The sequence below is a fragment of the Astyanax mexicanus genome, chromosome 24 (genome assembly GCF_023375975.1).
Source record: "Astyanax mexicanus isolate ESR-SI-001 chromosome 24, AstMex3_surface, whole genome shotgun sequence".
Taxonomy (NCBI): Eukaryota; Metazoa; Chordata; class Actinopteri; order Characiformes; family Acestrorhamphidae; genus Astyanax; species Astyanax mexicanus.
The window spans coordinates 24,469,921-24,482,135 of NC_064431.1; the positions used below are offsets into that span (position 1 = coordinate 24,469,921).

Genomic DNA, 12,215 nt, shown 5'->3' on the forward strand with positions numbered 1-12,215 from the left:
AGTTTCAAATTTACAAATGAAGCAATGTTTATTAGCCCTTGGCCAAACATACTGTATGTAATATAAATGTGTGTGTGTGTGTGGGGGGGGGGGGGGCCGGGGTTGTACAGTGTGTGTTTATCGAAAATGTGTTTTGATATATGTTTTTCACAAAAAATGAGCCAATGCCAATGAGTTTGAGTTAGAAAAAATATTTTTTTAGAAAAATGAAAACGGGTCCCACAGACCCGAACACCACACAAGGGTTATTGTATTACCTCATGTCTTATTCATGGTAATTAATGCATTAATTCATGTTTGGAAGTCAACACTTAGTCTAACGTGTTACCTAATTCTGTAATACTGACTGGGACTCTCATGATACAGACTAATGATTTATTGAAGAAAAACTCAGAAAACATTTAGAAAACACTTTGATACTTTAAAAGTACCTGTTGTGCCTTGATTATATTTTAGGTAACAAGCGCCTAATTTGTGTTCCTTAAAATAAAGTGTTACCATATTTTATATATTATAGAGTCGCTGCAGTTAAACAGCAAACATATTCAACATCAACTCCAAATACAAACAAATTTACATAAATACACATAAAAACAAACTCTCTCTTTCTGTTTTGCCCCGCCTCTTCCTGCTCTCTCGCCTTGTCTCTTCTTTTGAAGCCGAGTCCTAATTTTTCCTCCCCGGTGACTGCTCTGTGGCGGACTGCGTCGGGGAGGGAAGAGATCAGTTAATATGATATCTGATTTCCTTCCGCCGGGCCGAACATGAAAGCAGCAGTGACTGATCATTTGTGCCACACTGGCCGGCTCCAGGGAGGAGCCTGGCTCCGGCGTGTCCATTGTGCCGTGAAACGCCGGCATGTAATCATCTCCCTCCAAGAGCAACGTTCCGATGCTTCATGCCTGTCATCCGAGGTGACGATTTGCTTTCATTGAACTCCCAAGTAGCCGCTTCAAGCGTCTCTTTTATCTAGTTGACTGGACGGATCTACTCTATCCTGTGGATTTACAGCATCGGCGCTATATTAATTTACAGCCACTTGAGGGTTGTTTTTATGCGATGAACGCAGTGATGTAATACACCCACGACGTTCTGCAAGGTTCAGTCTTTCAACTTCAATCAGTCCATCAATTCCAGCCGTTACATTACCGTAAGTCATTTTTGCCTGTAGTAAAAAAAGATAACTGAGCTGCTCTTTTTCCTGTGAGAAAAGCCAACTAGAGAGATGTTAAATTTATAGAATAAATGTTTAACAAAATAATATACATGACAACGCAAGATTTATGGTGAAGATGAGAAAATTGTGCAATAAAAAGGGAAAACCAATTAGTTAAAAAAAAAAATGCCAGCATGACCAGCATTGGCCAAGCTAGTCAAATAGCATGACCATCACCACCAACCTGGCAAGCTGGTTGACCAACATGGCCAAGTTAGACCTCACTAATTGACCGCATGACTAGCTTTGCCAAGCTGTCAATCTGGTTGACCAGCATGACCAAGTTTGTTCTTGCTGGTAGACTGCATGACCAGAATCACCAAGCTAGATGATCAACATGAACAGCATCGCCAACGTAGATGATCAGCATGACCAGCATCGCCAAGCTGGTTGACCAACTTGACGATGCCACTTGACTTTCTTGGCCAAAATTGACAAAGCTATTCAAACAGCATGATCATCCTCACCAACCTGACAACCTGGTTGACTAACATGACCAAGTTTGACCTCACTGATTGACTGCATGACAAGCATTGCCAAGCTATATGATCAGCATCACCAACATCACCAAGCTGGTTGACCAACTTGACCATGCCGGTTGAATTCTTGGCCAAGATTGACCAAGCTTGTTGGACAGCATGACCATCACCACCAACCTACCAACCTGTTTGACTACCATGATCAAGTTTGACCTTGTTGATTGACCGCATGACTAGCATCGCTAAGTTGTCAATCTGGTTGACCAACATGACCAAGTTTGTCCTCGCTGGTTGACTGAATGACCAGCATCGCCAAGCTAGATGTTCAGCACTAACCAGCATTGCCAAACTAGATGTTCAGCATGACCAACATTGCCAAGTTAAATGATCAGCATGACCAATTTTGCCAAGCTAGATGATCAGCATGACCAGCATTGCCAAACTGGTTGACCTACCTGACCATGCCAGTTGACTTTCTTGGCCAAGATTGGACAAGCTATTCAGAGAAGAATGACCATCATCAGCATTGCCAAGCTGTCAAGCTGGTTGACTAACATGACCAAGTTTGACCTCGCTGATTGACCGCATGACCAGCATAGCCAAGCTAGATGATCAGCATGACCAACATCACCATTACCAAGCGAAGTGAACCCTGTACGCTTCTGGACCTGCCCTGAATGCTAATGAACACACACACACACACACACACACACATACACACACACTCCGACAGAAAGAACAAAAATACAGTACCAGTCAAACTGTTGGAATATAAATGGCTCTGATGGGGGAAGATAGGCTCAATTTGAAATGGAAATGGATGACCAGCCCTGATAAGCATCACCACTCAAGAATTCAAGTCCACCATTGGTTATACATGAACACACACAGACACACACACTCCACACAAAGCTAATGAATATATGTGCGGCAGAAATGTAGAAATGTAATCTTAGATTAGCTGAATTTGGTCTCCTCGCTTGAAATATGACTAAAAAGGGAAAGAGCGACGGCCCACTGGCCTTCTTCAGCTTGAGTATGTATGAATGAAGTTATAAAGTCTAATTTCTAAACCCATTTATAGACACCCAAGAACGATTTAAGATGAACAATCTTGGTTAAAACGCATCCATTTATACTCAGCATGCATTCACACACACCAGAGAGTAGATGGAACCAATCGCACACAGCGTACTCTCAACCGGAAACAACCGTCCACCTGGAGGACTGCATCAAGCACTAAGGTATTGATGAAACAAATAATCCTAATCCATTTCTGGGCACATAATTAACCTTGACCTTCATGTTTTTGGGCTGTGGGTAGAAACAGCAGTCCCAAAAGGAGAACATGGAAACTTTACCCAGGTAGGGACTTGAACCCAAAACCCCAGGGCTGGGAGGCAAACATGCTATAACAACTAAGCCACCGTGCTGCCCTTTTTCAATAGCATGCCAGCTACCATCCTCACTGCTGTGGAGTTAGCAACGCCAGCTATAGGACTTATCTAACAACACTAGCTACCTAGCATTAGCACACCTAATGCTATTAGCCGCCAAAAAACAATCAAGCAAACAAAAAACACCCCAAAAGAAAGTGTTGGATTGCAATTCCATTTGGAAGAAAGGTTAAAGTTACCAGAAACAATAAATTATTGAAAATTTAGGCTGATATGGACAATATTTATTGCACTACCCAACCAAAAGTCAACCAAAAGTCAACGAAAGTCAACCAAAAGTCTACCAAATTCAACCAAAAGTCAACCAAAAGTCAACCAAAGTCAAAGTCAACCAAAAGTCAACCAAAGTCAACCAAAACTCAACAAAAGTCAACCAAAACTCAACCAAGGTCAACAAAAAGTCAACCAAAGTCAACCATAGTCAACCAAAACTCAACCAAAGTCATCCAAAAGTCAGCCAAAGTCAACCAAAAGTCAACCAAAAGTCAACAAAAGTCAACCACAGTCAACCAAAGTCAACCAAAAGTCAACCAAAAATCAACCAAAGTCAACCAGTGTCAACCACAGTCAACCAAAAGTCAACCAAATGTCAACCAAATTCAACCAAATGTCAACCAAAGTCAACCAAAAGTCAACCAAAAGTACTGCCTAAAATAGCAATTGACCTTATATAATATTCTAATTTCTGAGATACTGAAATTTTTTTATTGGGTTTTAATTGTCTGTAAGCCATAATCATCAACATTAAAAAAAAAATTAAACACTTAAAATAGATCACTCTGTGTGTAATACATCTATATAATATATAATATGTTTCACATTTTAAACTGAATTACTGAAATAAAGTACCTATTAAATTATATATATATATTTTTAGATGCTTAGAAGAACTTAGAAGATACAAAATGAAATTGCAAATGAGTGTTTAAAATATGTGACAAATACACTGAAAAAAGATACATATATCAAATTGCTTGATCAGAAATACGCAGTATTAAAGGTATATTTTTTTGGGCTGCCAGAACTCTAGAACTCACTCTTTTATTTCCTAACCTCTTCACCTCTCTCTCTCCGAATCAAAGCTTTCGAATTAAACCCAACGCTCGGGGAGGTGTGGAGGGGAGCGTTACTTCTAAATAAATCCAGCCCAGCAAAGTACTACGAGACGCGCGGTTCTTTGAAGGCAGAAAGGTCACGGAACATATTGCTCGGGAAGTTTCACAATCCGCGAGACACGGCGAGCCGGCACAGGGGAAAGTAATCAAGCTTCTGCGGCTATTTTCGGAGGAGCGCTAGGCTAACAGGCGCTAGCACTTAAGGAGTAAATGTCCGAGGGATGAAAAACATGTTGCAGCTGCCTCGCAGGTCATTGGATCGATAACCGTGCTCTGGCTACTTCTGTTCTCAAAAAAACATCTACAGCGTTTCTCGCCGAAAGGTTTAAAAGCTCTACAGATAGAGGCAGAGGCTAACACAGAGAGAATGCTACAAAATGCTAGATGCTAACATGAGCTTATCACTAGGATTAAGAGATTGTGAGGACATAATCCTTACTTATTGTCAACCATTAACGAGAGCTATCAATCAAGATAATCTAGATAATCTATGTAGAAAACCACTATTCCAAAATCATAATACATATAGCTAAACCAAAGAGTCTTATATGTCTTAGGATTAACCCTCCTATTATGTTCATTTTTCAGAACCAGCAATGGTGTTCCTGGGTCATATTGACCCGTCGCATGTTAAATTGTCCAACAGGTATCTGAAAAAAATCCTAACAAACAGTTTGAATATTGCATTACTAACTCCATTGCCTATTATGATTAATGTAATTAATATTTAGTGCAAACGTGTTCCTTACCTCTAACAGGTAATGGTTCAATTATGATAATTCACTCGTTGTTCAACCTTTTTTATTAAATGTTTCCCTACTTTATTACTTTTGAAAGACCAACATATACATAAAACAGTAGTTTAACATAACATTAAAACGTAACATTACAAGTTTTTTTTAGTTTTTGTTTTTGCAAATATTTTAGATGAACCATTTTTATATTATACGTTGATTATAGTAATTAAGGCAAGCAGAAGAAGTTTGATACTGAAAAAATACTTTTTTAACTATTTTTTTCAATTTGACCCGTAACATAACAGGATTGTAAACCAATTAAATTGTAAATCAGACCATAAATCTTTGTAATTGCTGCATTTTTGTGCAATTTCTTTGTTTCCTGCTAGCATTAGAGACTAGCATTGGAACTTAGCATTCATATCTGTTCACTACACATTTATGTGGTTATTTTTTGGTTATTATATATATTTTTTAAACTAAAAGTAAAGTAGATATTGTAAAGGGCTAGTTTCAGACATCCCACCTCTCCTCCAACTTACGGCATTCTCCCACATACTGGTAAAAAATATGTTTTGCTTATACTGTATGTTTATACTGTATATGATTGTACTGATAACAAGAGAAGTATTAGTAAATCTTTTACTTTCGCTTTATTATTTTATTACTTTCTCACTTATTATTTGACCTGTACGGTTGCCAAGGTTCACTTATAGACATCCCACCTCTCCTGTTACTTGCGGGAATCTCCCACATGTTAATAGCAGCTTCCTGGTACTCGAGCTTCATATACGAAACCTAGAATTTGTATATCAATAGTATATAGGGCAGGGGTCTCAAACTTTTATAGAGATTTGCCCCGCCCTCCTGCAAAAAATTTCGACAGAGCTGAACTTTACACGCACACACACACACACACACACATATGAGCCTCACACACACAGAACAGGTGTCTTTCGACCACAGAGGAGAAGCTGACCATAGATTACAGTGAGGTTGATTAAAAATCTGTTGCTTCATTTGACTCCAAAAACATCACGGATACACCCAAACGGGAGCAGAGAGATCCGGTGTTCTGTCGAGTTGTGCTACCCTGTCAAACCGTGCTACCTTTTTATGAATATTTAAAGGTAAAAATATAAAAGTAGCACAATGTAGTTCATGTACTATTTTTGGATAGCCTAAATCACCGTATCAGGGTAAAGTTATGGTAATAAGAGTTTATTATAATCTTTTTATCTTTTTATAGTGTTTTTTTTTAGATAATATTTTTTATTATTAGAATTAATTAATTGCCATTATACTTTGACAGTGTAATGACACTGTAATGACAGTGTAATGAGTCCAGGTTGTTAAATGCACAAAAAATACTAGAAAAACAGAATTATTACAAAACTAATAATAATAATTAAATAATTAAATAATAATAAAAAAAATTAGGTTAGCACATGTGCAGTGTCTCTAGGAAGCACGTATCGATGGTTAGCATAACTCGACAGAACACCTGGCATGGTAGAATGCGTCGAAGAAAACGCATCACCCGGACTCTACCTCCAGCAGCCCCCAGATAAAATGAGTCTGAGAACACATATATAGGGTATATATTGTATATGTTTTGAATATATGAACGTCATAAGATTTGATTGTGTTACCATTGAACTTTTAGAACGTTTCCTTAACCAGTCCCTGTTCAGATGTTCTAGTTTGTCCATTAAGACCTGTGGAACGGTTCCGTGACCTTCGTCCGGATGAAGTGGCCGACCTGTTCACCACCACCCAGAGAGTGGCCAACGTGGTGGAGCAGCACTACAGGGCCTCGTCTTTGACCATCGCCATACAGGTGAGTAGATACTTGGGTTGCTTGATTTGCATATTTTTGCTTTTTCCCGTTTTTCCATATGAGATTAATGAAATACATTAATAATTATAGATTATAGGAGAAAAACATTTAAAAAGAAAAATAGTAGATTATAAAAAAATTCAGTTAGCAACACCATTTAGTAACACAGTAACGACCAGCTAGCAACCAACTAGCAACGCCATAGCAACCACCTAAGATACCATGTCAACCATCTAGCAAGCAATATGCAACACCATAGCAACCACCTAGCAACACTGTAGCAACCACACTAGCAGCCACAGTATACACATACAGTAGCCCAAGCTTTGAATGTTAATATTACAGCTTGTTTCAGCTTATGGAGGACAGGTAGCTGTGTCACGCTTAGCATCAGTATAGGAGCTGTCTGGGATACCACAGCAACCACTTGATAACACAGTAACAACCAATGCTAAGCTGTATTACGCTTAGCAGTACTATTAGTAATGTAGTAGCTTAGTAGCAATCATTGGATATACCATAAGGACTTCTTGGCAAACAGCTAGCTATAGTACCACTCAGCAAAACCATAGCAACCACACTGTAACCACCCAGAAGTCACCTTGAAACACCTTAGCAACACCATATCGATCACTTTGAAACACCATGGCAATCACAAGCATTGCACCCACTAGCAACATCTTAGCAACCAACTAGAATACCGGATCAACCACATAGCAAGAACTTGGTGCAGAGTGGTTGCTACAGTGTAGTAAGGTGGTTTCTAAGATGTTGCTACTTGGCTGATAAGTGGCCCCTATAGTATCCTAGGTGGTCGCTAATGTGTTACTCTTGATTGCTAGCTGGTTGTTACTGTGTTACTAAGTGGTTGCTGTGGTATCCCAGACTTTGTATATGGTGTTGCTATTTGCATGTACCAATCATCTACATTGTCATAGTAACCAAGTACAATGGCTCTTCCCTCCGCTGACAACTTTTATGGAGATGCGGATTTCATTTTCCAGCAGGCCTTGGCACACTGCCAAAAGTACCAATTGGTCTTATATAATATTATAATTTTCAGAGACACTGATGTTTTGGGTTTTCATTGGCTGTAAGCCATAATCATCACCAATTACAGAAAATAAACGATTGAAATAGATCACTCTGTGTGTAATACATCCATATAATATATGTGAGTTTCACATTTTTAACAAAATTACTGAATTAAAGTCATGCTTCTTGCTTGGCAACCTAGCAATGCCATAGCAACCATGTAGCAACAGTGTAATAACTGTGTGTGTCATTTTTGATGTGCATTTTTCTTAGTAAATCTTTAGTAAAAATCCTATAGATTCTGAAAATTCTAAACCAGTTGCCATGGAAATGCATACACAGTAGCTATGAATGCTAATAGGACAGTTTATAAAGACCAGGTAGCTACGAAACATCTCACAGGCTCCCCATTGCTTCTTCACCAACTGCCTTTAAGGGGGGGGGTTCGTAACACGATCTAACGGTCGTTTTAGATGCAGCAAGAAGCAGCAGAAGAAGACCCCCACCTGCTGGAGTCATGTATGAAGCAATCAGATAAAGAGAGAGAGAAAGAGAGAGAATGGACAGAGAAAGAGAGGGAACGTGAGACGTTTTGTACCTTTACTTTTTTAGCGAAAGCTTTGATATGTATGCTAATTCCGAGCGGCTCTCTCCCGCCGCGCCGTGCGGCCTAACAAAAGAAAATCATTTCACTTATCTGACGAAAGGGAATAATCAATATTCCTTCACCCAGAGGCGGCGAGACGAGATGGGAGATTAGATGTGTCTGCTTTCAGGAGATTGTTCCAGGCATCACTGTAGACACAGGGCCAATAAAAAAAGAAGGTGCCAGGGCTGAAGGTCTTTCATTTTCTCGTAGAAATAAAGTGCCGTGGAAAATTAAAAAGATCCGAAAGTGTTTATTGTACGAGAACTTACAGTGCCTTCCTGATTTAGATATGATGTAGAGGAAGATGAATCGGTCTAAAACCGATGAAGGAGTGTTGGCGCCGTGGTGCTGAGAGAACATTGCAGTTCAGTGACTGAATTCAATGGTGATTAAAAGTCAAAATCGACAAAGTTAATATTAATTTTCATGACATTGTTCTAATATTAGACATATACAGCTCTGGAGAAAATTAAGAGACCACTTCAGTTTCTGAATCAGTTTCTCTGATTTTGAGCAAAATGAACATTGGTGTTTTATTCTATAAACTAAAAAGATGCAGAGCTTTCAGACCTCAAATAATGCAAAATAAAAACAAGTTCATATTCATAAAGTTTTAAAAGTTCAGAAATCAATATTTGGTGGAATAACCCTGGTTTGGTTTTTAATCACAGTTTTCATGCATCTTGGCATCATGTTCTCCTCCACCAGTCTTACACACTGCTTTTGGATAACTTTACGCCACTCACTCCTGGTGCAACAATTCAAGCAGTTCAGCTTGGTTTGATGGCTTCTGATCATCCATCTTCCTCTTGATTATAATATTATATTCCAAAGGTTTTCAATTTGGTAAAATCAAATAAAGAAAGATCCAAAGGGTTTATTGTACGAGAACTTACAGTGCCTTCCTGATTTAGATATGATGTAGAGGAAGGTGATTCGGTCTAAAATCAATAAAGAAGTGTTGGCGCTGTGGTGCTGAGAGAACATTGCAGTTCAGTGACTGAATTCTATGGCTTTGAGAAGCTGTGGAGGATAAACATGAAATTAAAATCGACAAAGTTATTATTATTATTATCCACATCTAACATTAGACATATACAGCTCTGAAAAAGAAAATTAGAGACCACTTCAGTTTCTGAATCAGTTTCTCTGATTGTCAATCAAAGGAAGATTTTTGTTTTATTCTATAAACTACGGACAACATTTCTTCCAAATTCCAAAATATAACATAATAAAAAATATTGTTATTTACAGCATTTATTTGCCGAAAATGAGAAACGACTCAAATAACAAAAAAGACTCGGAGCTTTCAAACATCAAATAATGCAAAGAAAACAATTTCATATTCATTAAGTTTTAGGGCATCAAAAGTCGGTATTTAGTGAAACAACCCTGGTTTTTAATCACAGTTTTAATGGATCTTTGCATGTTCTCCTCCACCAGTCTTACACACTGCTTTCAGCTTGGTTTGATGGCTTCTGATTATCCATCGTTCTCTTGATTATAATATGATATTCCAGAGGTTTTCAATTTGCTAAAATCAAAGAAACCCATCATTTTTAAGTGGTCTCTTATTTTTTTATTTTTTTTGTGCTACATCTTAGCACATAAATAGGACTGTTTAACCTTTTTTGGTTAAGTTTTGATGCCCAATCATTATTACACAAGGTGTTAAGCAACTAAGTACAAATACTTTGCTTAAAACTACCCTTTACTAAAGTATTTATTTTTTTAACCGACATTTCACTTCTACTCTTTGAGGCTGTCCTGATGAGAGCCAGTTTCATCGTAACATTTGTGATGGTCTTTGGATTAACCTGGATTAACATGGATTAGAACATTATTTAAATAGGGCAATTATACTTGTAACTCTACCTCTTCACAACTTTACAACTGATGCTCTTAAACTAACATTAAGAGGCAAGAAATTCAAGTCATTAACTCTTGAGGAGTTCAGCACAGCTGTTAACTGAAAGCCTGAATAGCCTCTCATAAAGCTGACTGAGAAATGGCACAAATATGTGGAAAGCTGTCTCTATCCAAGCAAAAGGTGTATAGATTGAATAATCTAAATTATAAAATATATTTTGGTTTAATTCTGGTTATTTCTGGTAATTCTGGTCCAAATTCCATACGTTTTTTTGTTGTTGTTGTTGTCATAGTTTGCGGGAAAAAAACTGTATATACTGGTCTTTAAAACTTAAAACTAAATAGTTCTTCTAAGGCATCGCTCAAAGAACCTCTTTTAGGACCTTTATTTTTATTTAAAGAGTTCATGACATGCACTAAAAAAATGTCAGAAGACGCGCAAGTTATGCATATCTTCAAAGTCCAGCTTTTCACTTTGCCAAAAGTTGCTCTTTTATAACTTTTCAAGAATGATTTTTTCCCCTTTGTTCTTCCCTAATTGTCATGCGCAGGGATGTTAAGGCAAAAAAAAAAAAAAAAAAAAACGAAGAAAAACACACTTTGAGATTCATGTGGTGACACGGCAGTGCCACGATTCATCTGAAATTTAAATGCTGCTGAATTATTGACCGAGATATTCCCGGATTCCCAGCCCTTTCTAATTATCTGCTTCTGTTCCCAATAGGACGGACCCGAGGCCGGACAGACGGTGAAGGTAAGGACTTAATAAGGCACTTTCTTTAAATTTATCATGAGGCCTCGGTGACACTTATCTTGTATTAAATAATAATTGTATTTCATTTGCGGGCAGCAAACTCTTGGAGCATGTCAATTATTAATAGATCTAGTTTAAAATGCTTTGTCTTTGTCTTAATGGGTGAAGACTACCCTGACGTGTGCTCAGACAGAGGGGCCTTCGGATTAAACCTGAGACTTTGGCACAGTTTATGCATGATGTTCGTGCTTTGCAGATTTTTGCACATTTTGGGAATAATGCATGGATGAAGGAATAAAAGGAGTAAAGGAGGAAAACCCTTCTAATATATATATAAATATAAATATTTGATAAGATAAGATAAGATCGGCAGCTGCCTTTTAAACTGCATGAAACATTTACGACCAGTAGGAATAAAGGAAACTTCACCTTCAGCAGTAAAGTTGCTGTATATGATTTTAGTTCAATTCACTTTTTGAAAACAAAAAAATGTGTGAATTTTTCCTTATGCCAGGTTCACACCTCACGATTTTAGCCCAGTTTTTCAGTCGCCGACAGTTTCTCGTTGATCCCAGACCAAAAAAAATCAGTTTGAAGGCAAATAAGGGATCACTTGGCTGAAAGACACTCATCGAATATCTGGCATGCTAGATATCTGACTCAGTCGGCGACTAAGAGTCAGTAGAGTTGGCTACCTACAACCAATGGGATCAGAGAAAGAGAAAACCTTGGTTCCAAAACAAATCTTATTCATGGCTAGAGACATTTAGGAAGAATCTGACCGCTAACTATCCCCCTGTAATATCATTCAATTAAATTACTGTTAATCTATAAAATAAGCTTGCAAGTGAGTCCTCTATGAATGGGGGTGAATGGAGCTAAAAGCTAAAAAATGTAATTAAAAATATTGACTAACTACTAAACAGTATTTTAAGTATTCCTTTTATTTTAGAAAGTAGAATAATGTTTTTTTTTTCTTTAAATTGCAAAGAAAGCATGCCTGTATATTTCAGTTTTTTTTTCTACAGAAAAGCTAAAGCTAGAGCACTGATTTTAAAAGGCTT

The 12,215-nt window shown here is 37.8% G+C and overlaps 1 protein-coding gene across 4 annotated transcripts in view; it reads left to right on the forward strand.

Moving 5' to 3' along the window:
• The window catches only part of fhit (fragile histidine triad diadenosine triphosphatase), a 448,879-nt gene that overhangs the window by 345,718 nt on the left and 90,946 nt on the right, over nucleotides 1–12,215 (forward strand). For all 4 annotated transcript variants that reach the window (XM_022682777.2, XM_049471671.1, XM_049471670.1 and 1 more), the window contains 2 exons: nucleotides 6,699–6,844; nucleotides 11,122–11,151. In XM_022682777.2, coding sequence (XP_022538498.1) covers nucleotides 6,699–6,844; nucleotides 11,122–11,151 — 176 coding nt within the window. The remainder of the gene's footprint in view (nucleotides 1–6,698; nucleotides 6,845–11,121; nucleotides 11,152–12,215) is intronic.